Source organism: Macrobrachium rosenbergii, chromosome 9 (genome assembly GCF_040412425.1).
Source record: "Macrobrachium rosenbergii isolate ZJJX-2024 chromosome 9, ASM4041242v1, whole genome shotgun sequence".
In the NCBI taxonomy this organism is placed as follows: Eukaryota; Metazoa; Arthropoda; class Malacostraca; order Decapoda; family Palaemonidae; genus Macrobrachium; species Macrobrachium rosenbergii.
The window spans coordinates 6,997,313-7,024,373 of NC_089749.1; the positions used below are offsets into that span (position 1 = coordinate 6,997,313).

The following is a 27,061-nucleotide window of genomic DNA, read 5'->3' on the forward strand; positions in this document are numbered from 1 at the left end:
AAGCGTCTATATAACTATAGAACAGTGTTAATATTTGTCCTATAGACAGTATTGAGCCTCTATGCAATCCTATAGTGATCTATATTATATACCTGGAGATTTAACACGTCTATAAATAACAACAATAGCAAAGATGTTAATTACACGTTCATAAAACATAATAATTGAGAGATAATCAAATTATAATCTACTTAATTAACATTAAATTTTACAGTCCAAAATGAACTCTGTCATGAAGTATGATGTTAATGACTTTATGTTGTTAATATAAATTAGTAACGTGAAATTTGTTCCCTGAATTTTCACTTGTTAATAACAGATGAGTCGAGCAATAACACGTAATGGTAATTTCCACCTAACGTCTGAATATCTTATTGATCATACTAGTTATTAACATTTTATTGTTCATACTAATTATCAGCATCTTACTGTTGATAACTAGTATGAACAAAGAGATGTTGATAACTAGTATGAACAAAGAGATGTTGATAACTAGTATGGACAATAAATGTCAATAACTAGTATGAACAATACGATGTTGATAACTAGTGTGAACAATAAGAGGGTTAATAACTAGCATGAACAATAAGATTTTAATAATTAGCATGAACGATAAGATGTTAATAACTAGCATTAACAAAAAATATGTAAATAACTAGTATGAATAATAAGTTCATAACTAGGATGAACAATAAGATGTTAATAACTAATATGGACTATAAGATGTTGATAACTAGTATGAACGTACTAGTTATTAATTTTTTATTCTTCACATTTATCAACGTATTATTCATGTTTGTTATTAACATCTTACCATTCATACTTGTTATTAATATTTTATAGTTCCCAAATCTATTAACACATCTTATCGTTCAAACTATTTATTAACAACTTATCGTTCATACTTGCATTGCAGGAAACGCATCTCAAAATTACAAGAGGGCATCGGGTGAATGTGTACGCTCGTATGCGCGCCCACGCGAGCGCGCATGCAAACAAAACATAATATAAACATATATATACACATCCGCTGACTCCAATTTCATGAACTCCCATATTTTATTTCCTGACGATAAATAGATAAACTATGAAAATGGCAAATACCTGGCATATCACGTTTAGACCCCGACTGCAATCACCTTATTTTCCATCCTCCAAACCCACTCCGCCCCCCCCGCCCCCCGGCCGCCCCCCACCCCCGCCCCCCGGCCCAAAAATGGCCAGGTCAAATTTTTTTTTTTACGTGATGTCAATTCGGGCGCTGACATTATGATTAAATTAAGTGCATGATGAGGAAATAAAAGAAATACGCGCTGGGGGGTGGGGGGGTGGGGGGGGGAATTATCAAAATAAAACAAAAAAAATTGGTCGTATATACATATTAGCTCAACCTCCGCACATCGACATCATCACGGGAGGACAAATAAGGTTATATGTATGTAATGTATCGAGAATGACAAAAAATATATAAATAAAGACAAAATTTTGAAAAATATCCGTATCGCATCAACTCCTTATTTACGCAAATTCAGCCAATTCATTCAAAATGGGGCATTTGTTTTGTTCATTTGCTGGAGAGAGAGAGAGAGAGAGAGAGAGAGAGAGAGAGAGAGAGAGAGAGAGAGAGAGAGAGAGAGAATAAAAAAGGGGAAATATATGAAAGATTAAACATCCCAATGTAAACACGAAGGGCCCAGCGACCACTTGCACACGAACCCCATGTTTACTTTCGAGAAAAGCTTATTAAGTTCAAATCAATTTGATTACTGAACTTGCAGCAAAAAAAAAATAATAAATAATAAAAAAAAAAAGATCGACGTTGGAACTCGTCGCCAGCGAGCCGAGGAGGAGGAGGAGGAGGAGGAGGAGGAGGAGGAGGAGGAGGAGGAGGAGGAGGAGGAGGAGGAGGAGGAGGAGGGAGGAGGAGGAGGAGAATTTGTTTCTCGTTGTGATAATAATAATAATAATAATAATAATAATAATAATAATAATAATAGTAACTACAATTATTCCGTTCTGGAGATTTTCTGAAATGATCTGGTTTTGAATGGAAAAGCGGATACATACATACATACATACATACATATGTATGTATGTATGTATGTAGATATATGTATGTTTATATGTATGTATGTATGTATGTATGTATGTATGTATGTATGTATGTACACACACACATATATATACATATATATATTATATATATACAAACACACACACACACACACAATTCACAAAACTACCAATTTTGAACAGCGCTTCAAAGCGTTATCGCTGCCTCTTTCAAAAATGCAAAACGAGTAGCGCGCACTACCCGAGAAGCAGGGCCGAAAGTAACTGGAGATGCTTCCCACTGAAATAATAATTTAGGCTACTTAAATTTATCAAACCAATTAATATACCATCCTTCATAATTCTGTAAAAATCATAACAACATCGCTAATATAACTGAACTGTGGTCTTCGCCGTCAGTGCACCTCACGTGGTGCACTGTAGGCATTACTAAAGGGTATTTAGACCAACTTCTCTAACTTTTCTTATTGTAGGACTTTCTCCCCAGTTCCACCTTTATATCTATGTACTTCATCTCCTTCATTTTCTGGATTTTTCTGTCTTGCTGTCCAACCGCTCCAACTTCCTGGAAGTACCCCAGATGAAAATTTTCATAATTCAATCAAATCATTCGCCATTATTCCCAAGTTATTGTTTGAAACTTAAATGACACAGTATTCACGTGTCATCGACGTTAGATGCTTACATTGTAATAACGATAAATTTGTGGCCCCTATCAGCACCAGGACCAAAAGGCCTGATTCAAAAAAAATCGTTCAATTTCGTGATTCTAAAATAAAATCGTTCAATTCTAAAATAAAAATCGTTCAATTTCGTCCCTTGCTATAACTAGGCACCCAAATAAAGTGCCTATTTCTGATTCTAAAATAAAATCGTTCAATTTTGTGGTCCTTGCTTAACTAGGCACCCAAAAAGGTGTCTTCTTCTGATTCTAAAATAAAAATCGTTCAATTTTGTGGTCCTTGCTATAACAAGGACCCAAATAAAGTGCTTATTTTTAATTCTAAAATAAAAATCGTTCAATTTAGTGGTCCTTGCTATAACAAGGCACCCAAAGGACCTAAAATAAAAATCGAAAGTGGGCACCAAATAAAGTGCTATTTCTGATTCTAAAATAAAAATCGTTCAATTTTGTGGTCCTTGCTATAACTAGGCACCCAAATAAAGTGCCTATTTCTAATTCTAAAATAAAAATCGTTCAATTTTGTGGTCCTTGCTATAACAAAATAAAGTGCCTACCTAAAAAAAAATCGTTTAATTTTTGGTCCTTCTTAACTGAAATAAAGTCTAAAAAATAAAAATCGTTTAATTTTGTGGTCCTTGCTATAACTAGGCACCCAAAGAAAGTGCCCATTTCTTCTAAAATAAAAATCGTTCAATTTTGTGGTCTAATAACTAAAATAAATAAAGTGCCTATTTCGTTCAATTTTTCGTGGTCCTTGTCACAACTAGGCACCCAAAAAAGAGTGCTAAAATCAAAATCGTTCCATTTCTAAAAAATAAAAATCGTTCAGTTCTGTGGTCCTTACCAGTACCAGAGAGCCATAGAAAGTGCATTCCTCTGATTCTAAAAATGAAAATCTTTCAATTCCGTGGTCCCTTACCAGTACCTGTCAGCCCCAAAAAGTGCCTCCTTCTGATTCTAAAAATAAAAACCGTTATATTTTTTGGTTCTTACCAATACCAGAGGGCCTCAGAAAGTTCCTCCCTCTGATTCTAAAAATAAAAACCGTTATATTTTGTGATGCAGAATATCTTTGCAAGACCTGAACCTAATCCCGTCTCTTTTAAGCAGAAGAAGAAGAAGCACTGTTTACCTGTCTTTTATTTTTATTCTTCTTTAACCACATTTTCCAAATCGTAATCCCAACCATATCATGAAGAGGGCGAAACCACACCACACACACAAAATCTTTTAAATCCTTCTCCCACCCCATTCCATCTCTTAACCCGACCTTTCCGCCAATTTAACTCGGGGAGAGAGAAGTTTAATTATCATCTCCTTCCTTCAAAAAAAAAAAAGAGGAAGAAAAGGATTAAAAAAAAACTATGGGGGGGGGGTCCTCCTTCCCTCCCTCCCAGCGAGTGACAAAAGCTTAATATGAAGTAAAGTTGACAGGAATCGGCCAGGGGACCCCTCTCTCTCTATCTCCCTTCCCCCTCCTACCCCCTCCCTCTGTCATCTGTGTTAGGTCAACAAGGAATGAGAAGAGGGGATGGGAGAGGATGATGGCTGTAAAAGGGGGCTGAATTCCTCGGAAAATAAAAGGAGAAGAAGAGGAAGAAGTTGATGATGATAGGGGGTTGGCAAAAGGCACAGACATGCGACAGCCGTTTCTTCCTGGGTAAACTGGCTTTTTCATTTCTGAATTCTTTGATCGTTTCTTCTGCTTGATATAGGAGTCTAGATTATTATTATTATTATTATTATTATTATTATTATTATTATTATTATTATTATTATTATTATTATTATTATTAATCAGAAGACGAACCCTATTATATGGAACAAGCCCACCACAGGGGTTATTGACTTGAAATTCGGGCTTCCAAAGAATATTATGGTGTTCATTTCGAAAGAAGTAACAGAAGGTAACGGGAAATACAGAAGAGATCAGTTATCAGAAAAAGAAATAAGTTATCAAACAAATAAATAGATAAATAAAAATGGAACTTACCTATTAAAATACAAGGAGAATTGTATTAGGGTAGTAATGCATTGCATCTTCGCTTGAACTTCTGTCTAAATTTCCTGTCGTCTCGCTTGTGTAATAATATCTCGCTTATAAAATTATATCTCGCTTGTATAATAATAGCTCGTTTGTATAATAATAATAATGTGATAAAGACACACGATAAACTATCTTTTATTTTATTTCTCTGATCACTCGTTCTAACTATTTGATTTACGACCCTGGAATCTAAAGTTACTGTCGTTTTGCCTGTATAATAACATTAAAATGACAGGAAATAATCACTAATTTAAATCTTCATTGACTGAAAAATCACATGGCCAATTTCAAATAATTCTACACTTTAGATTTTCCGAACGTCATAGTCTAATTGCTTGCATAATAATGTCATGATTAAATTAGACAAATATAAAATTAAATCTTCATTCATTAAAAAATTCCATTGGCCAATTTTGAAATATTCTTTATTTACGTTTGATTATCCATACGTTATTGTCTTCTTGCTTGCATGATAATGTCATGATTGTCTTGTGATAAAAATCCACAATTATATGAATGAATTCTATTATGTAAATTAATTTTGTATATTAATACAATTCCTTTGTATAATTCTGGATTTTTATTACATAACAGTTTATCACGATATTGTGAATTTCTTACCAAAGTCATAATCAAAGTAGGTAATTATCACAGTCCTTAAATTAAAGAATTCTGTGGCCAATCTATAATAATAAAATCCCACTGGATCTTATTGGGTGACGGTAGGGGAGACATGACACGTCCACCCTCCTCATACAAACCTGTTTGTCCACCCTGGGTTGGGGTGCGGTAGGCGGGGGATTGGGAAGGTAGGGGAGACATGACACATCCACCCTCCTCAAGCAAACCTGTTTGTCCACCCCGGGTGGGGAAGGGGTATGTAGGGGATCGGGAGGGTAAGGGAGGCGTGACATGATGGGCAGCGCCGTGCTCCAGCGCAGCGTAGCGCGTCCAATCAAGCTCGTTTTAAATGATTCTCCAGGCTACATTCTTCTTAGAAACATGCACAAATGTACACAAACTCGTGCCCTCTCACCTCGAATTTTAATCTATTGGAACCTGACCTTTTCCTAGCTCTCACACTTAAAAAATCCTCAGTTTCCTCAGGAGTGGAGGGAGTCAGTCATCAATCCTAAAATAGAACAGTTTACAGAATCCTGTTTCAGGATATAAAGTAAAATGTTATTTTAGGTTTTTAAATGTCTTATCTTTTTCACGTTGGGGTAATTACTTGAAAACAGCATAATTTACTTTCTCTCTCTCTCTCTCTCTCTCTCTCTCTCTCTGTGTGTGTGTCTCTCTCTCTCTCTCTCTCTCTCTCTCTCTCTCTCTCTCTCTCTCTACTAGAAACACCATTGTTTACTTTAAAAAATATTATGTTTAATAAAAAATAAACTTGATATCCACAAGTTAATGGTGAAGAGAGTTAAGGGACATTTTAATCTCTCTCTCTCTCTCTCTCTCTCTCTCTCTCTCTCTCTCTCTGTACTACTCAAAAGACCACTATTTATAATCAGAGATATTAAATATTAGATATAATACAAAAAATTTAAAAAATAAACTTAGTATCCATGAAGCATCTTTGAGGAACATTTTATACATTCTCTCTCTCTCTCTCTCTCTCTCTCTCTCTCTCTCTCTCTCTCTCTCTCTCTCTCTCTCTCTCACCCCTTCTCGGCTTCTTCGCACGCAGCCAGATTTTTTGCAAATGACTGTTGTCTCAACGATTAAGTAATTCAATTTTGGCTCTGACGGGGGAACGCATGGGTCGGTAGGTGGGAGGGGTAGGGGGGGTGGGAATGGGCCACTTTAATGGACTTCCTGGAGGGATCCGAAAAGAGGGGAGTGTGTGTGTGTGTGTGTGTGTGTGTGTGTGTGTGTGTGTGTGTGTGTGTGTGTGTGTGTAGGGGAGAGGGGGGGTCACCGCCCCCTTCCCAAACCTGCTAACAATGGCAATGATAGATGTCATCATCTGTCTCTACTTTGCCTTTAATAATGTCCTGTTAGGATTTTGTTTTTATTACTTATTTATATTTTTTTTTGGGGGGGGGGGCTTCCCCCTCCCCCTGGCCCCCTCCCTAAAAAAGGGGGAAGGTTTGTTCTATATGTTCCCCCTACTGTCAATGTTCTTGTTAAACTGAGGACAATGTTATGACTGTTGATTGATTGGGTAATCTCTCTCTATTGCTCGTACTGTACGACTGTTTAATGTTGATCTGGTTTCTTGTAGATGTGTTAAAGATTTTGTCACCATGTATACAAAGCAGAATGTATCAGTTACCTCTAAGTTTGTTTATGCATGCATGTATGTATGTATATATATATATATATATATATATATATATATATATATATATATATATATATATATATATATATATATATATATATATATATATATATATATATATATATTAAGCTAAAACGTCCCTTGATGGCCATGTGGTTTAATGCGCGTCACTGTGTAGTCCTGAGTTCTTGTCTTCCGTGGTTCGAGCCCACCAAGGGACGACGACGAACTTATTATCAACTAAAAAAAAAAAAATTTCCCTTTGGGTAACACATATATAAAAATATATTATTTCCGAGGTAGAGCCAATTGGATATTAAATATATGTATATGGTATATATATATATATATATATATATATATATATATATATATATATATATATATATATATATATATATATATATATATATATATACATATATACATATTATACATATTCATATACATATACATACACCTAAGTATCCGAACCCTTAAAGACATCACACAAATCCCATTGTGACATTGATTAAATTGAACCACAGAAATTGGCACCAATCAAGATGTCACTGTAATGACTATAAAATAGCACCTTTGAGTAGGATAAATGAAGTTATGATGTACAGTGAACGATTTATGGTGGCGGTCTATGGTGAATCATAGTGTCTATGGTGGGGAAAGGTGGCACTGATTGATTAATGTCTTGGATGATGGGAAATATCTTTGGCTTCTTGATTTTGTGGTCTGTGATAATATTATGATGAGATAATATTGTAAAGTATTACAATTACGAGCTTGATGGGGCGCGCTACTCGCGCTGGAACCCGGGGCTGCTGTCTCCCCTACCCTCCCGATCCGCTACCAACCCCACCCCAACCTGGGGCGGACAAACAGGTTTGCAAGAGAAGGGTGGATGTGTCATGTCTCCCCTAACCTTCTGTTCCCCTACCTACCCCACCCCAACCTGGGGTGGACAAACAGGTTTGCAGGAGGAGGGTGGATGTGTCATGTCTTCCCTAACCTTCCGTTCCCCTACCTACCCTGGCCCAATCCAGGACTTTAATATTTATTATTTATAAAAGAGACCTAATCTCCTTCACTGATCTATTGCTACAAGGTGACTGAAAGTGCAAGCAACCCGCTTTCGTTAATATATAGAAAAGCCCTAAGCTCTTGGGAATAAGGACGAGAAGACGAAGGAGAAGAAGAAGAGGAGGAGGAGGAGGAGGAGGAGGAGGAGGAGGAGGAGGAGGAGGAGGAGGAGGAGGAGGTGACTGAAAGCGCAAGCCACCTGCTTTCGTTGATATAATGAAAAGCCCTAAGTTCCTGGAAGAAGAAGAAGAAGAAGAAGACGATGAAGAGGAGGAGGAGGAGGAGGAGGAGGAAGTGGGCAACAGGTGACTGACAGCGCAAGCCACCGAGGAAGAAGAGGAAGAAGAAGAAGAAGAAGAAGAAGAAGAAGAATAGGAGGAGGCAGAGGAAGAGTAAGAAGCAGAGGATTAGCGAAACTCGTTCCAGCCTCCCGAGAACGACCTGACTTGATCCCTTTCCCGTAACAACTGGATTACGAGAGAGGGCCCCTGGATTATCTCTCTGCCGTAATCCCCAGCAGGCGCACTGAACACGTGTTCTTATGACGACCAGACACCTGCATCGTGCTTGCAGGTGCGTGACCCTGCCTCCGTCAGCGCCTGCCGGATAATTGAGTAGGGCCTAGCTCGTATTTCAATCGGCATTCGTTGGAGGACTTGAAGTTTATTTAAGGAGGAGTGGGGAGGGCCTTTTCAGATTGAGAACGGGGGCCTGTGATGTTTTGATTTAAAAAAAGGGGGGGGGCGTTATTATTGATAGCTGTAATGATTTTGACGTTTCTAAGGGAATTAGCAGATTGTGCTTTGATTATTTTATAAAGATTATTATATAACAATATCTATAATGATTTTGACGTTTCTGGGGCATTAACTGATTGTGCGTAGATCTTTTTTTTTATAAAAATGATTATATAATGATATTTATAATGATTTAAACGTTTCTGGGGGCATTAGTTGATTATGCTTTGATCTTTTTTATAAAAATTGTTATATAATACAGTAATGTCTACAATGATTTTGACGTTTCTAGGGAAATTAACTGATTATGCATTGATTTTTTTATAAAAAAAGGGCAATATAATGATAGCTATAATGATTTTAGATGTTTCTATGGGAATTGGCTGATTATGCGTTTTTTTTATAAAAGGGTTTTATAATGATAGCTATAATAATTTAGACCTTTCTAAGGGAATTAAATGATTATGCAATGATTTTTTTAGCTATAATGATTTTGACGTTTCTGGGCCAAAAATTGTTTTTTTACAATAATATCTATAATGATTTTGACGTTTCTGGGGGCATTAACTGATTGTGCAATGATTTTTTTATGAAAGGGTTTTATAATGAAGCTATAATGATTTAGACATTTCTGGGGGAATTAACTGATTATGCAGAGTGTACTTAAGTAAAAAATGCGCCGAAGTTTCTTCGGCGCAATCGAGTTTTCTGTACAGTGTATAATCAATGCCACCGAAAATAAATCTATCTTTCGGTGGTCTCGCTATAATGCTGTATGAGTAGCTACCCATGAAACTTTAACCACATCCTGGTGGTGGCCTATCCTATATCGTTGCCAGACGCACGATCATGGCTAACTTTAAACTTAAATAAAATAAAAACTACTGAGGCTAGAGAGCTGCAATTTGGTATGTTTGATGATTGGAGGGTGGATGATCAACATAGCAATTTGCAGCCCTCTAGCCTCAGTAGTTTTTAAAATTACCAGCGATTTGATACACAACTGATCATTTTTTTTGGCTTCGTCAAAAAAAAAAAAAAAATAACATTTTCCATCTGCATAAACTTTTCAACGGGTCATCCGTCCCAAAATTTATTTCGGCCTTGTTTTTTTTGGTCTATTTTTTTATTCTCGTCTGTGTTATATATCGCTTTTGTTTCTTTCATGAATCACTGTGATATCTCTTTATTTTTTTTTTAAAAACTCCCATGGCCGTGTTGTTTCAACCCGGAACTTTTTCATGCTTTTATTTTCCCTTTTTTATCTTTTGTTTTTTTTTTGCTCTTGCTGTTCCTCCTACATCCCACCCCCATCCCCCCCTCTTCCAAAGTTTTTTTTTTTTTTTTTTAACCCTTTTTAACCTTTTTATTCATCACCCTTTCTCGTTCTTCCTCATTCGTCTCACACTCACGGTCTCTCGTGCTGAACTTTTTATCCTTCTCTCTCTCTCTCTCTCTCTCTCTCTCTCTCTCTCTCTCTCTCTCTCTCTCTCTCTCTCTCTCCCTCAATCTTTCTCTCTCTCTCCCCTCAATCTCTCTCTCTCTCTTTCTCTCACTCAGTCTCTCTCTCTCTCTCTCTCTCTCTCTGTCTTTCCTTCTCTCTCTCCCTCTTTCTACCCCTCAATCTCTCTCTCTCTCTCTCTCTCTCATTTTATCTCCTAAATCTCTCTCTCTCTCCCCTCTTTCTCTCCCTCAATCTCTCTCTCCCTCTCTCCCTCAATTCTCTCTCTCTCTCTCTCTCTCTCTCTCTCTCTCTCTCTCTCTCTCTCTCTCTCTCTCTCTCTCTCTCCCCGTTCCTTTGAATAACAAATGGATAATCCCTGGTTGAACTAACTCATTTTCGTCAAGGTTCGGGATTACGGTGTTAATACACACGGCTTAGCGGAGGAGGAGGAGGAGGAGGAGGAGGAGGAGGAGGAGGAGGAGGAGGAGGAGGAGGAGGAGGAGGAGGAGGAGGAGGAGGAGGAGGGAAAGCGTTATTTGGCGGGATAAATTACTTTTCGCTTCGAGACCTCGGGACAAGAAGGGTCTATAAGAGCCCGCCCGCTCGTTCGGTCGACTTCGCCGTGCTACGCCCAAGGCGTCGACGCCCCTAGGGTGCTACGCCCTTCACGCCCGGAGAGCGTCCTTTTCGTCATTTCTTGCAACGTCGAAATGGCGCCCGCCCGCCCGCCCGCGCGGGTGGCGGGTGGGGTAGTGTCCCCGTGGGTGGGCAAGATTTGACTTAGTAATTATTGAGTCTTTTCCTCGACTATTTTTTTTTATTATTATTTTTCTCTCCGGCGCGGAGAGAGAGAGAGAGAGAGAGAGAGAGAGAGAGAGAGAGTTACAAGTATAAGCGATGTATGAGAATAAAGTAGAGAGTTGAAGAGAAGAGGCTTCGAAGAAGAAGAAGAAGAAGAAGAAGAAGAAGAAGAGAGAGAGAGAGAGAGAGAGAGAGAGAGAGAGAGAGAGAGAGAGAGAGAGAGAGAGACTGCGCAGGACAGTCACAATTACAAGCAATGGTTGAGTACAGAACAGAACTGAAGAGAGGCTTCAGACGAAAGAAAAATGAGAGAGAGAGAGAGAAGAGAGAGAGAGAGAGAGAGAGAGAGAGAGAGAGAGACTTGACAATAATAAGTGACTGGGCCGGCCATTTCGGACTCTGCAGAAATCGCCCCCCCCCCCTCCACCTAGCTTTTGGGGATTAGAATTACCGGCGCCTCCGGAGGAAAAAAAAACCTCCGTTTTCGAGAGACTTCAGAATCGAGTCGTCCAATTGCTGGTGCTTATAGTAGATGTTTTTATCGGAAGGCGACGGCAGCATCATCGAATCTCTCTCTCTCTCTCTCTCTCTCTCTCTCTCTCTCTCTCTCTCTCTCTCTCTCTCTCTCTCTCTCTCTCGATTTTCTTTCGTTCAGAGTCTCTTTTCAAAATGTGTATTTTAGCCTCGTCCATCGCCTGTAATTGTGACTTTACGGTAGGTACAGTCTCTCTCTCTCTCTGTCTCTCTCTCTCTCTCTCTCTCTCTCTCTCTCTCTCTCTCTCTCTCTCTTTGGAAGAAAGATAAAAAAAAAAGGCTGAAAGCGCCTTCACGGTAAGGTAGAGAGAGAGAGAGAGAGAGAGAGAGAGAGAGAGAGAGAGAGAGAGAGAGAGAGAATGTCATAAAGGAACTCTTTGCCATCAATTTCAAGAGGAGAAGATGACGGCTCTCTCTCAGCGTCTCTTAATACCGTCCATCCCCGGATGGGCCATCAACCGAATGCATTTACCTGCATTTATCAAAACAGGCTTAGGGTCCTGTCAATTTTTTATCGGGGGCGGAGTGCCCCCCTCCCCCTAAAAAAATTCATCTCTAAATACCATCCGCGCATAGCCGGGCGAACAACGAGATGCATTTACCTGTTGTTTTATCAAAAATGGCTCACGTCCTGTCGATTTTTTCTCGGGCAGACGTCCATAGGTCCTGTTTAATTTTTTTTCGGGGGCCAGGCAGAGGGTCCCGAAAAAAAAATCAGCATCTCTAAATACCGTCTATCCAGGGACGGGCCATCAGCTAGATGCACTGACTTGTTTTTATCAAAGACAGGCGCACGTACAAGTCAATTTTTTCGGCCGGAGGCCCGATTCGCAAAAATCGCCTTTGGGACAAAAATCCCAAATCGTCGATTAGGACCCCCTAATTAGCTCATTCGCTGAGGATCGTCGAAAGCGGAGAGATCGTCCAAGCAAAGGCAGATCGTCGCCCAGAATTTAAAAAAAAAAAAATGGACTTATTTGTCGAGTATTAGCGACAATCCGCGCCTACGCCGCTTCTCGATATCTTTTGTGTGCCTGAAAGCACCTTTCGCTTTCGGCTCCCCCGGCCCCCCCCCCCTCCTCCTCCCAAACCCTGCCATAATCTTTATCGGACTTAATGGGATGGGAGGAGGAGGAGGGGGAGGAGGAGAAGGGGGGAACGGGAATGGGAATGGGATTAGAATCATTCCATCTACGCTGCAACCGGACTGCTGATCTCGCTTAATCCCTCCTTATGTATATTTCCGAATGTTTTGTAAGTCAATATTTACGTTCGCGATTAGGTGAGATAACGAGGGGAAGGGGGAGGGGAGGGGAGGGGAGGTGGGGGAGGGTTGTGTTCAGTGTGCCACCCGTCTCTCTTCTTCCTTCCACATTCTTTTCTTATCTTTTATGTTCTTCTTCTTCTTCTTCTTCTTCTTCTTCTTCTTCTTCTCTATTGTCGTAGACTTCCTGTCCCTCTTTTTTCGTTACATTTTTTTTTTTGGTGATTTCAACGCGTCTCTCTCTCTCTCTCTCTCTCTCTCTCTCTCTCTCTCTCTCTCTCTCTCTCTCTCTCTCATTCTGCAATACATATCTGCGAGAGTTAACTAACACTTACCTAAGACGGAGAACTTCAGAAATAATTCTCTCTCTCTCTCTCTCTCTCTCTCTCTCTCTCTCTCTCCAACACAGAACTTGTGAATCAATTAAGCAAATAGAGAGAAAAGCAGATAAATTACAATTCAGGAATAAAACGTGAAAAAACCTTTGCTATTTAACATGAAATTCGTACCGTAGCGTACCTACTTGTGACTTATTTGCGTTGGCATTGTACCATAATGCCCTAAGTACCGTAGTTCCCTAACAATCTTATATATATGACTATATATATATATATATATATATATATATATATATATATATATATATATATATATATATATATATATATATATATATATATATATATTATAAATTTGAATAATATAATGTTTACCAAGTTAATATTAAGTTGAAATATCCTGACAGAGTTAATATATTAACACGAAAAATTACAGCTTCCTAAACAAAAAAAAGATATAATCAGTATTTTAATAATATGGGAGAAAAGAATTATATGCCTACCTTTATGAAAAAAAAAATCATAGGCCTACGCTTATAAAGAGTATATAAACACTATGGGTGCATTCCATCATCGTGAGAAACTGTATTGTAAACGTGAATATAAACAGGAAAGAAATTTTGAAATCGCGTCAAAATTGTCCCTGCGGCTTCAAAGCCACCCCCTTCCCCCTCCCCCCTCTCTCCTTTCTACCTCTCTTTCTCCCCCACCTTCTCTCTCCCTCTTCCATCAACCCGAAACTCCCCGCCATCTTTTGTTATCTTTGTCGGCGGCCATGTTGTTTTGTTATCTTTGCGAGGGAAGCACTTGTTATCTTAGTAAGTAGGCCATCCTGTGGCGAGTTAATCCTTAAAGCCCTTCATTGTGGGAGGTTCCCAGGGGGAGTCCTGTTACAGCGCTGTCCTAGTATATTTCCCGCCTGTGACGGGGAATGAAGGATAGACCTATGTAGGATCTGCCGGGAGTCCTGTCTGTCGCTTTGAAGGACTGTTCTTCCCCGGGTGTTTCTCGCTGAATAACGGGAATGTGAGTGTCATCAATTGTACCCAGATTACATCCTCTGGAACCGTTAATTCTTGTCAGTTTTAGGAGTATGGCCTTACCTAACCTAACCTAGGCTAACCTAGACCAGCCTAGACTGATACAGCCAAAGTTTAAAGTCATTATCTGTAGGAACTAGATAAGTATTTAAAAGTCTACATATTTCACCTGTTTTTTTGCTAGAGTATAATAACCTCTGCTACCATTAATTCATAATTAATTTTAGAAGTGACTCCTAACCTAACCTAACAGTAAGTAATTTTGACTGATATAACTGGGATGAAAAGTCAATATTTGTAAGATCTGAATATAAATACTGAAAAGGTTACTGGCTCACTATTTTCAGCTTATTTTAATCCTTGTTCATTTTAGAAGTTCATCCTAACCTAACCTAACCAACTAGCCTAACCTAGAGAGGAGCCTAGATTCACACAACTAAAGTGAAACGTCAGTATCTGTAATAACTGTTAACTGACTAAAAGTCTATTGATTAATTTTTTTTTTTTGCTCGAGTATATCCCCCACAACCATTATCAATTTATATCCTCTAGAACATTTACTGATTTTTGAAGATTTTCCTAACCTAACCTAACCCAGAGTAACCTACACCCACATAACTAACGTGAATTATCAATATTGGTAAGAAATTTTTAAGTAACTAAAAGTCTACTGATTCAATCCTTTTTTGCTTGAGTATATCCTCCAGAACCATTATTAATTTATATCCTCTACAACATTTACTGACTTTTGAAGATTTTCGTAGCTTAACCTAACCCAGAGTAGCCTACACCCACATAACTAATGTGAATCATCAATATTGGTAAGAAATGTTTAAGTAACTAAAAGTCTACTGATTCAATTCTTTTTTGATTGAGTATATCCTGTAGAACCATTATTAATTTATATCCTCTACAACATTTACCGATTTTTGAAGATTTTCCTAACCTAACCTAACCTAACCTAACCCGGCATAGCCTACCAACGACAGTATCTGTAAGAATTCAATCGATACTTATAAGTACACTTATCCATCTTCTTTCTGTCTCTTTCCTCCCCAGTTTCCCGACTCATGGGCGGCTCGAACATGAACATGAACATGGGAAACGTGACGTCACTGTCGACATGCAGCATGGCGGACAACAAGGCGATGCAGTTCCCCCTCTCGCAACGAAGAAAACGGAGGGTCCTATTCACGCAGGCGCAGGTGGGGGCAGTTTTATTTTTGTTTCCTTCCTTCTAGACTACAGTTTTTTTGGGGGGGTTTCTCTCCCTTTCTTTCTTCAGTGTTCCCCAGTGTCTTTTGTTGAGTGTTTTCTGACAAGCAAATCAGAGAGGAGTTTTGGTGCAAGATCAGAATTCAAGAGGGTTTTTGAACATTGTTGGGAAGATAAATATGTGAGCTGATGAGAAATTTGATATTTTTTAAGTAACATTAATTGAAAAAAATACATACTTATGCATTCTATACAAAAAAAAACAACAAGCACATCCCAGTTAGTTAGTGCTATCAGTGCACCTCATGCGGTGCACCGTAGGCATTCCTCAAGGTTCTTTGCTGTGCCCCTTCTAAAGGCCCCTAGCTGCAACCCCTTTCGTTCCTTTTACTGCACCTCCTTTCCCATTCTCTTTCTTCCATCTTACTCTCCTCAAACCTTCTACTGTCAGTGTCCATTTCAGCTCTGAATGAACCTCATAGGTCCCAGTGTTTGGCCTTTGGCCTAAAATTCTCTATTCAATTCAGTTCAGCAAAAAGCACATCAAAGTAAAATCCTATGTATGTTGAACTTCAAAAGGTTAATGACTCAATGACTCAGTGACTCATTAATTCTCATTTTCTTTCCTAGTGTATAGCTTCAAATGACTAATGACCCAATTTCTATTATTTCTCTCTAAGGTATACGAACTAGAGAGACGCTTCAAGCAGCAGAAATACCTTAGCGCCCCCGAAATCGAACAGTTAGCAGCGCTGATCCACCTCACACCGACACAGGTGAGTCCAACAGAGTGGAAGGGAGAAGAAGGGTTATGTATGCGAGTCAAAAAAATTCATTTCTGTTCCAAACGTGACTGTGTGTTGATATTTCTATCTCATTCACTAACCAGGGATCATTCGAATGAAATGCCGTCAATTGGGTCATTGCTGAGTTAGGGGGTTGGGGAAAACTCGTTGGTATGCAAGGACAGTTAGCTTGCCCAGGTAATTTCTTGTTTGCAGTTGCCTTCAGGTTCCAACTTCTTTTACGACTTGTATGGCCTAGTGGGCAGCGCCCTTGCCTTTCATTTGAAAGACCTAGGTTCGATCCTGGTGTGAGTCAGAAATTTATATATACTGTATATGTGTATATATATATATATATATATATATATATATATATATATATATATATATATATATATATATATATATATTACTGTTTTCTAAGGCTATGTAATTAAACAGACAAACTGTTATTATGTGGAAATTACACATAACGTTATGCTATGTAATACATAGCTGACATACAGACACACTTTACAGATCTCGTATTGGCAGGGAATGCATGGAGAGAGAGAGAGAGAGAGAGAGAGAGAGAGAGAGAGAGAGAGAGAGAGAGAGAGAGAGAGAGAGAGATTGGAACTGATACTAGAAGACGAGAATTGTTACATTTGAGAAAGAGAGAGAGAGAGTGTGTGTGTGTGTCAGAAGAGAGAGAGAGAGAGAGAGAGAGAGAATTATTCTGAAGAAAGAAAAGAAAATTAGTTTGGGAAAGAGAGAGAATTATTCTGACTAAGAGAGAGAGAGAGAGAGAGAGAGACAGAAGCTAGAGGGCTGAAACACAGAAATAGCAAAACAAAGAGACCAGAGAGAGAGAGAGAGAGAGAGAGAGAGAGAGAGAGAGAGAGAGAGAGAAGGGAAAACAGAAAATGGAATCCCACAGACAGACAAGAGAGTGAAGAGAAGAGAGAGAGAGAGAGAGAAAGAGAAACGAAAATAAAACAAAAACAAAAAAATATAGAAAACGGGAAAGAGATAGAGAGATAGAGGGACAGAGAGAGCGACAGAGAGTTACAGCAACGGACATATACACACAACCCGAGCAAATTAAAGTAAACAAGGAATAACTAAAAGGGGAAAAAAGAACAAAGCTTGATAAACGCGAGTGCACAGGGGCCAAGCGGAAAATGAAGGGAGGGGGAGAGGGCGGGCGCAGGCTACAAATATTATTGCCTGTTAAACTCTAATACTGGAGAACGAGGGTGGTGAGAGGATGGCCGGGCCTTTATTAACAAATATCCTCTCTACCTCTCTCTCTCTCTCTTTCTCTCTCTCTCTCTACCTCTCTCTTTCTCTACCTTTCTCTCTTTCCCTACCTTTCTCTGTGTCTTTCGTTTTACCTCTCTCTCTCTCTCTACCATTCTGTCTCCTAACTCGTTCTCAGTTTGACTCACTCGCTTTCTTGCTCCTTCTCTCTCTCTCTCTCTCTCTCTCTCTCTCTCTCTCTCTCTCTCTCTCTCTCTCTCTCTCTCTGTATCTTTCTTTCTTTCTACCTCTCCCTCTCTATCATTCTGTCTCCTAATTTATTCTCTATTTGTCTCACTCTCTCTCTTGTTCTTTTCTTTCTTCCTCAGTCTCTCTCTCTCTCTCTCTCTCTCTCTCTCTCTCTCTCTCTCTCTCTCTCTCTCTCTCTTTCTCTCTCTCTCTCTCTCATTCTGTCTCCAAATTTATTCTCTAATTCTCTCTCTCTCTCTCTCTCTCTCTCTCTCTCTCTCTCTCTCTCTCTCTCTCTGTCATTCGGTCTCCTGTTTGATTCTCTGGGAGCCATTTCTAGTTATAGAGGAGCGGATTTCTTCATGAGAGCTCTCTCTCTCTCTCTCTCTCTCTCTCTCTCTCTCTCTCTCTCTCTCTCTCTCTCTCTCTCTCTCTCTCTCTCGTCCCTTAATTATCGAGCATCTGACATACATAATATACAGACACATATGTATATATCGGCCCTATCGAAATTATATGTTTTCGATACAGGACAGAATACACTTTTTTTTTTTTTTTTTTTGGTTCCACCCGAATCCCGTTCCATTCATTTCAACGTTCTGTATAGCCCTTAAGAGAGAAAGAGGGGGGGTTTAAAAAAAGAGAGAGAGAGAGAGAGAGAGAGAAAAAACACAATATAGGTTTTTATAGCGTTCAATTTCCTCTCCCCCCCCAAAAAAAAAGAAAATAAAAGTGCTTATATTTCTTGTTTGATCAAGTGCATTATTTTGTCGGCCCTATTTTTGTTTTTGTCCGTCCGTCACAATTTTGGTCTCCACGGGCTCTTGTTCCTTTATTGAAATGGGCATCGCCTACGCAGGTGTTTAGAGGTGCGTCGATTAGCTGTTTAGAAGCGTATGAATGAATGTATGAATGCGTATGTATACATACGTATACATACGCAGCTTTCTCCTTCGTTTACAAGTATGGTATACATAATACAGGGTGATGAAAATGAAGATAATATTATTCATTGGAGTGACAAGTTTGTATGGATATACATACGCATATATACGCAACGTTAACCTTCATTTACATTTATGGTAAAATGCGCCTAACAAAAAATATTATATATTAGAATGACATGTTTGTATGAATTCATACACACATACATATGCATAAATGCGCAGTGTTCATCTTCGTGTATATCTGTGGTAGAGTACCAGGTCACACAAATGAAAAAATATTTAGCAGGTCTCAGAAATAAAAAAAAAAATTTACCAGGTCCCAGAGATAAAAAAAAAAATTTAACAGGTCTCAGAAAAAAAATATTTACCAGGTCACAAATTTGAAAAAAAAAATTTCAACAGGTCACAAAATAAAAAAAAATACTTAACGGGTCACAAAATGAAAAAAATATTTACCAGATCCAAGAAAGAAAAAAAAAATTACCAGGTCACAAAAAGGAAAAAATATTTACCAGGTCACAAAATTAAAAATAAATATTTACCAGGTCACAATATTTACCAGGTCAAAAAAAAAAATTACCAGGTCACAAAAAGGAAAAAAAAATTTAATCGAATCACAAAAACCTGTTCATATTCACCGAAAAATATTATACATTGGAATGACAATGAGAAACATATTTAGAAATAAAGCGTCCGGATCCAGTCAAGATAATATATCCATAAAATTATTAAAAAAAGATCAAAATTAAAAATAAAAATCCACAAAACGGTAAAAATCCCTTTAAAAAAAAAGAGGCCACATCTGGTCTTAACCTTATTCGACAATAGCACCTCCCTCTCCACTGCTTTCATCATATCTCCTTCTGCCTCCCCTGGTCAATTCTCCACCACTCCCCCCTCCTCCTTCCTTTTCTCTCTTTCTTCTCTCCTCTCATTTTTCTTTACCTCTTCCTTTTTATGGCCCCCTTCCCCCCCTTCCCTCTTCTTCCCCTTTATCTTTTCTCTGTCCTTTCATCGTTTCCCTACTTACCCCATCATCAAACTTCGCCTGGGTGAACATGTCAAGCTTAATCAGAGTCTTAGCAGACTATTTTTTTTTTTTACCCGGGTCCTGTGCGTGCTTGCGCGTGCGTATGAGCGTGTGCTTGCATGAGTGCGTGCGTGCGTGCATGAGGATACCAATATGCTTGAGACAGATTCGTGTTTTGCTGTAGTGTGACTGACTAATCACTGTTGGCTAAAACGTACATCTGTCAGTCACTTTTGACCAGACTACGCACCAATAAACATATTCCATATTTATTATACATCATTATAATAATTTCTTTCCCTTCCTCACTGAAACGATCAATATATTAAAAAGCTGTGCTGGATGATGTATATTTTTTTTTCATTAATGAAATTGCTAATTAGATGATTCATTAAAGGGATTGTACACTTGACAAAATTTTAATTCTGCGCGGCTTCTCTTCTAAGTGACTGGGTGATATTATCGTGTTCAAAATTATGTGGGACAATATAATATCTATATACATATAATATATATATATATATATATATATATATATATATATATATATATATATATATATATATATACATACATATAATTATATATATATATTAGTTAGATGAGTATATATACATTACGATACTTATTTTTGTTTGAAAATGTATGCATGTTGCGTATACATATATCGGTGAGTATGGATGCATCCAAACCACAGTGAAACATGTCATAAACATGTCGGCAGCTTATCACTTACAAGTCACAAACAGGTCGAATACAAGTCGGTGATTTGTTGTCAACCTGCTTGTGACATGTGGGCGACAAGATCCGACATGTTTATAACATGTTTTTCTTGAGTGAATACATTTTCTCCTCGATTAATCCCCAACTTCTTGTTCACTTATAAACCTGTTTGTGACATGTCTGTGACAAGTTTCCGACACTGTGACATGTTTGTGGCAAGTTGCCAACATGTTGATGTTTTTCTTGAGTGAATGCATTTCTCCTCGATTAATCCCTAACTTCTTGTTCACTTATAAACCTATCTGTGACATGTCTGTGACAAGTTTCCGACATGTGTGACATGTTTGTGACAAGTTGCCAACATGTTGGTGACAAGTTGCCAACATGTTGACAACATGTTTTTCTTGAGTGAATACATTTTCTCCTCGATTAATCCCTAATTTCTTGTTGACTTTTAGGTCAAGATCTGGTTCCAGAACCACCGATACAAGATGAAGAGAGCGGCCAAGGAGAAGGCCATGTCTGAACAGAACCAGAATTCCTCCAGTAATAACCAGGTAAGAGAAATAAATATAACCAGGCGAGGAAACAAATATAACCAGATGAGAGAAATGTAACTAGGTGAAGAAAATGTATAACCAGGTGAGAGAAATATAACCAGGTGAGAGAAAGAAAAAAACAACCAGGTTAGAAAAAAATACAACCAGGTGAGAGAGAGAAAAAATCAACAATGTTAGAAAAACTATAACCAAGGGAGGAAAAATTAACCAGGTGAGAAAAAGACTAACCGGATGATAGAAAAAATTAACGGGTGAGAAAAATATAACCAGGTGAAAAAAATGACCAAGGAGACAAAAATAACCAAGTGAGAAAAAATATAATGAGATGAGAAATAAATAACCAGGTGAGAGAAAAAATAACCAGGCAAGGAAAAATAACCTGGTGGTAAAAAAATAGCCAGATGAGAAACAATATAACCAGGTAAGGAAAAATAACTAGGTGAGGAAAAAATAACCAGGTACGAAAAAATAACCAGGCAGACAAAAAAATAAGCAGGTGAGAAAAATATAACCAGGCAGTAAAAAAATAACCAGGTGAGAAAAATATAACCAGGTGAGGAAAAAAAATAACCAGGTGAGGAGAAAAAATAACCAGGTGAGAAGAAAAAATAACCAGGTGAGACAAAAAATAACCAGGTGATAAAAGATATAAATATTTTTTAATCAATAAGAAATGGGGAATATATATATACTGTACTTCAGTACAAATGTATAATACATGGGAAATGTATACTTTAGTAGATATACACGTGAGGAATGTATACTTTGGTAAAGAGATATACTTAAGTGTATATATATATATATATATATATATATATATATATATATATATATATATATATATATATATATATATATATATATATATACATACATATAATAAGTCATTTGAATATGAGGATAAAAACTTTACATATCTAATAAATAAAAAAATCACTTGACATCAATCGCAAATGAAAACACAAAAAAAAAAAAATTATATTAAAAAAATTAAAATCCTAAATTTCCTAATTTTTTTTTTCCTCGACTCCCCAGTCCGTAGGATCCCCGAGGCGGGTAGCCGTACCTGTCCTCGTGAAGGATGGCAAGCCGTGTCCTTCGGCGGACGACCAGGACACCCCCAACCACGCCAACTCCACGCCCTCGACCACGCCCATCACCTCCACACAACCGCCTACCGTCCATCACGCCCCTACTCAACTGCAGGATCAACACACGCCCACTTCCTACTCAGCCACTGTTCATCATTCCGGTGAGTTGTAGGATTTGGTGAAATTCTGAGTCTGTCGCTTGTGGAATCCTAAGTCTGAGAGAGAGAGAGAGAGAGAGAGAGAGAGAGAGATTTTACCCTATGTTTGAAACCTAGAAAATACAGATTCCTTATATCTATTGTTTCCGCTCTCTCTCTCTCTCTCTCTCTCTCTCTCTCTCTCTCTCTGTGTGTGTTATTCTTACAGATTCCAAACTAACGCTAACTTAGAACTAGCAAATGCTTTCTCTCTCTCTCTCTCTCTCTCTCTCTCTCTCTCTCTCTCTCTCTCTCTCTCTCTCTCTTATTACCTACAAATTTCAAACGGAATTCCAATTTAAACTAAGGCTAACAAAACTAGTAATTTACTCTCTCTCTCTCTCTCTCTCTCTCTCTCTCTCTCTCTCTCTCTCTCTCTCTCTCTTATTACCTACAAATTTCAAACGGAATTCCAATTTAAACGTAGCAAGTAATTTACTCTCTCTCTCTCTCTCTCTCTCTCTCTCTCTCTCTCTCTCTCTCTCTCTCTCTCTCTCTCTCTCTCTCTCTCTCTCTCAACCAAACATGCAAATATACAGGCGCCTATCTTCTTTATAATCACGAAATTATTACAACCAGACGCCCACATTAATCCCGCCCATTCTATCTCTCCCCTCGCAGGAAGTCACGTGATCAGTGGAAGCTTAGGGGGTGGGGGTTGCCCCTCCCCCATGATGTCGGAGCCCGGGGTGGGCGGCGTCGTGGGCGCGGTTTCGTCCTCCGTCGTCAGCGCGGGCTGCCTTCCGCCCGTCTCCTCCATCGGCGGAGTACGCCTGTGAGCGCCCCCGAGTCACCACGCAGTCACCGCCCCGCCATACAATCCTCCCGAACAGCAATTTACTTTCCCCTGCAGGGGCGTACTTGGTGAATGATGGGTGCCCCGTGCCCCTACTGATGCCCCACTTGTTCCCTAAACTGAAATCCCACCCCATTTCTCTCTCTCTCTCTCTCTCTCTCTTTCCTTTATCAAAGTTTCCTACTTTTCACTTTCAGTGCCCAAATTAACATCTTCCCTTTATTATTGAATTTTCTGTTTGTTTTGGAAAATCGCTACGTGGAAATCGTATATATATATATGGTATGTCATAAATCACCTTTTTTTTTAATTATGATGTCATAAATCATCATTTTTATTTTTTATTTGTGATGTTATAAATCATCACTTAATTTTTTTTTTCATTTATGATGTCATAAATCACTTAATTTTTTTTTATTTATGATGTCATAAATCATTTAATTTTCTTTCATTTATGATGTCATATATCATTTAATTTTTTTGCATTTATGATGTCATAAATCATCACTCAATTTTTTTTTTTGCATTTATGATGTCATAAACCATCAACAATTTTTTTGCTTTTGTGATGTCATAAATCATCACTCAATTTTTTTTGCATTTATGACGCCATAAATCATAATTTTTTTTTTGCATTCATGATTTCATAAACCATCACTCAATTTTTTGCATTTATGATGTCATAAATCATCACTTAATTTTTTTTTTTTGGCATTTATGAGAAGTCATGACATATTATATCACATCCACACCACTAGTGCCGTTGTTGTACGTCTTTACACACAAAAAATTAAATCCTTGTAGGTCATTGTGACTAAGTGTCTGACCTCTGACCTTCCCCCCCATCCCCCCTTTTGACCTTTGAGTCGTTATGTGATTGCCCAATTACCCAAGAGCTATTCATACCTCTTAATTATTGAAGATGATTGATTACTATTATAATTTATGTCCCAATGTCCCACCTAACAGAGAAAAATTAAGATAAAGTTAAATCAACAATTCCTTTTTGTTCAAATCTAAATTGAATTTGGATATTTGAAATTTTTGAGCCGTTCATACCCTCTTGATAATTGAAAATTATTGATTATTATAATTAGTACTGAAAATTATTGATTATTATTATAATTCATGTCCTCCCAATGTCCCACCTACCTGAAAAATTTAGGAAAACCCAAATCACCAATTCCTTTTTTTTCGAATCTAAACTGAATGGGGATACTTATAAATTTTTTATCGATATTCACATTCACCTTAGCAGCCTGAATGACCCACTTAACCATAATTAAGATATACCTTCATATCCCATTAACTTCATGACACAACCCCAACTCTACCCCCTCTGTTTTCTAAGGAAGAAAATATATTCTTGTAGAAATCTCGAAGAAGGCACTGCTCAGTTCCCCTTCGACGTAAGTTTGTTAATCTTATAGCAATAGAAATCCTCAGGGTAGATGTTTTGCTGAAAGAAAGAAGAAGAAGGAGGATTCGTGTTTTCAATTGCACTCGTCCCTAAAAGTCTACTGTAGAGATTTTCTCCCGCAACCAAGAGTTGGTTTTGTTGGAAAATATGGGAGAATTAACTGGGAATGGGCGTAATCTAATTAGGTTGAAATTTACAGAAAAATGAAAAGAATTGACTTGCAATGGGCTTAATCTAACTAGGTTGAAATTTACAGAAGAAAGAAAAGAATTGACTTGCAATGGGCTTAATCTAATTAGGTTGAAATTTACAGAAAAATGAAAAGAATTGACTTGCAATGGGCTTAATCTAACTAGGTTGCAAGTTCCAGAAAAATGAAGAGAATCGACTTGCAATGGGCTTAATCTAATTACGTTGAAATTTACAGAAAATTAAAAGAATTGACTTGCAATGGGCTTAACCTAATTAGGTTGCGATTAGGAAACGCCGAAGGGTCTCTATATAAATTCTTTTCTGAAAACCAGAGTCAATTTCAGTTACAAGAAAGAATGATTTTGAGTACTTTTTATATACAAAACGTGTAAATATAACACTGACAGTTAAATATGACTGAATTTTGCGAATTGATGTTTTTTCGATTGAGCAGTTTCGTCTCGTTTGAAATTAAAATTGCTGAAACAGATTAAGCTTGGGAGGCCATAATTATAACAGACACGAATCCGCATTAGTTACGTAATTAGGGAAAAATGATGGAGAAATAACAGATGATAAGAAAGGAATCAGTAAAAAGAAAACAAATAAAAAACTCGACCATTTAATCTAAACATCTCGATGGTATATGCAATTTGCATCTTAATTTTAATCGTCATACAACGAACTTTACACTTAAGACTTCCCTCCCTTTCGTAGAATGGAATATGTGAAATTTTAAAATGAATTAACGACCAAAGGAGTCTAATTCTATTATCGCAACCCCGCCCCCCTTCCTCCATCCCCTTCCCCCTCTCCCCTCCACGATAAAAAAAAAATTGGGATGAATATAATTAGGCCCGAGTGATATATTTCCAACACTGTATTTGTTTAGCAGACTGGACTAAAAAAAAAAATTAATTAAATTTATCATTAACATGCAATTACCGACACGCGTCAAAAATTGCGTTCCGGCTAAAATGTGGGGATAAACGAGGACTTATTTTTTAGCTCTCGTTCCTGAACTGATGTGATTGGATTCTTATCAGCTGGAAAATAAAGTTGACAAAATGCGACTGCGTGTTGAACCTGACGTGAAAATGGATTCTTATCAACGAGAAAGGCAGTTGATAAAATGCGGTGATATGTATCGTCATTCACGCATTTTTTTTTTTCATTTTATTTTGTAATATCTGATTCACTCACGATGCTCAAATTGCAGTAGATAATCAAATGGTAATATTAGGTTAGGTGGCGTTGGCCCACAGAAAAGTCAGATTTCCACAGACACATATCAAGTATTTCAGTGTTAAAAGGAAAAAAAAAAGTATCCGTAGCATTGTTTAGGAAGGCTGTTTATATATATACATATATATTTAAGATAGAAGAGGACTCTACTTAAGTGACTTAAAGCAATACGACAGACAGTGTGATTGCAAGCGAAACCTGTCGCTTGCTGAACTGTTTGTGTCTTTGAAGGCCAAAACAGCCTCGAGACGTGTTTGTTGGTGATAAAGTAGGCACTTTCGAGAATTCTGGCAACCCCATGAACAGCTGACGTCCTCAAGTAAATAAATAAGTAAGTAAATAAGTAAATAAACCCTACCTGCAACTGAGAACGATCAGTTCTTACCAACTTTATATTCAAGACAGGATTTTTAGAGAGTAATAATCTTAAACTTGTTAGGAATGCTAAGTATATTTTGACAATATACTGTGTGTGTATGTATATACGTGTATGTATGCATGTATATGTAAATATACAGGTATATATATTTATGTAGCCGTATAATGTATATATACACACCAAAGTATACATATATATACACATATGACATATACAATACCACAGCACTGCTCAGTGCTACCCTAGTGCCAAATATTTGTTGTAAATATAATTATTAAAAAAATAAAATGATAATAAAATAAAATGTGTAGCAGCGTATACATATGTACAGACTAATAATGTACTCTGGGCACATCCCCCCCTCTCACCTGTACTCTATAAAGCTATATTGAAATGTGCACTTTACACATAAAGTTAGGTTTGCTACTTTAAGATTGTCAGATTTCAGTATTACACAGTAGCCTCCCTATCCGATAGATGGCGTATGTGTCCAAGAAACACAGGATTATTATTATTATTATTATTATTATTATTATTATTATTATTATTATTAATGTGACAAGACTTTATGTTGCTGACCAAGCCTTTTTTGTAATTTTTACTTTCTTCACTCTTTTCGTTGGTAAGAGAATTTGTTTTGGAAGGAACAAAATATTTATTGTAAGGCTCTGTTTAGTCTCCTTT

At 37.7% G+C, this 27,061-nt stretch overlaps 1 protein-coding gene across 1 annotated transcript in view; it reads left to right on the forward strand.

Moving 5' to 3' along the window:
* Positions 1–25,676, forward strand: part of LOC136841383 (homeobox protein Nkx-2.1-like) — a 65,402-nt gene extending 39,726 nt beyond the window's left edge. Inside the window, exons 2-6 of the mRNA XM_067108294.1 lie at positions 15,387–15,532; positions 16,223–16,318; positions 20,956–21,054; positions 22,093–22,309; positions 22,967–25,676. Of these exons, the coding sequence (XP_066964395.1) occupies positions 15,387–15,532; positions 16,223–16,318; positions 20,956–21,054; positions 22,093–22,309; positions 22,967–23,124 (716 nt within the window). The 3' untranslated portion in view covers positions 23,125–25,676. The remainder of the gene's footprint in view (positions 1–15,386; positions 15,533–16,222; positions 16,319–20,955; positions 21,055–22,092; positions 22,310–22,966) is intronic.
* Positions 25,677–27,061: the final 1,385 nt, after the last annotated feature.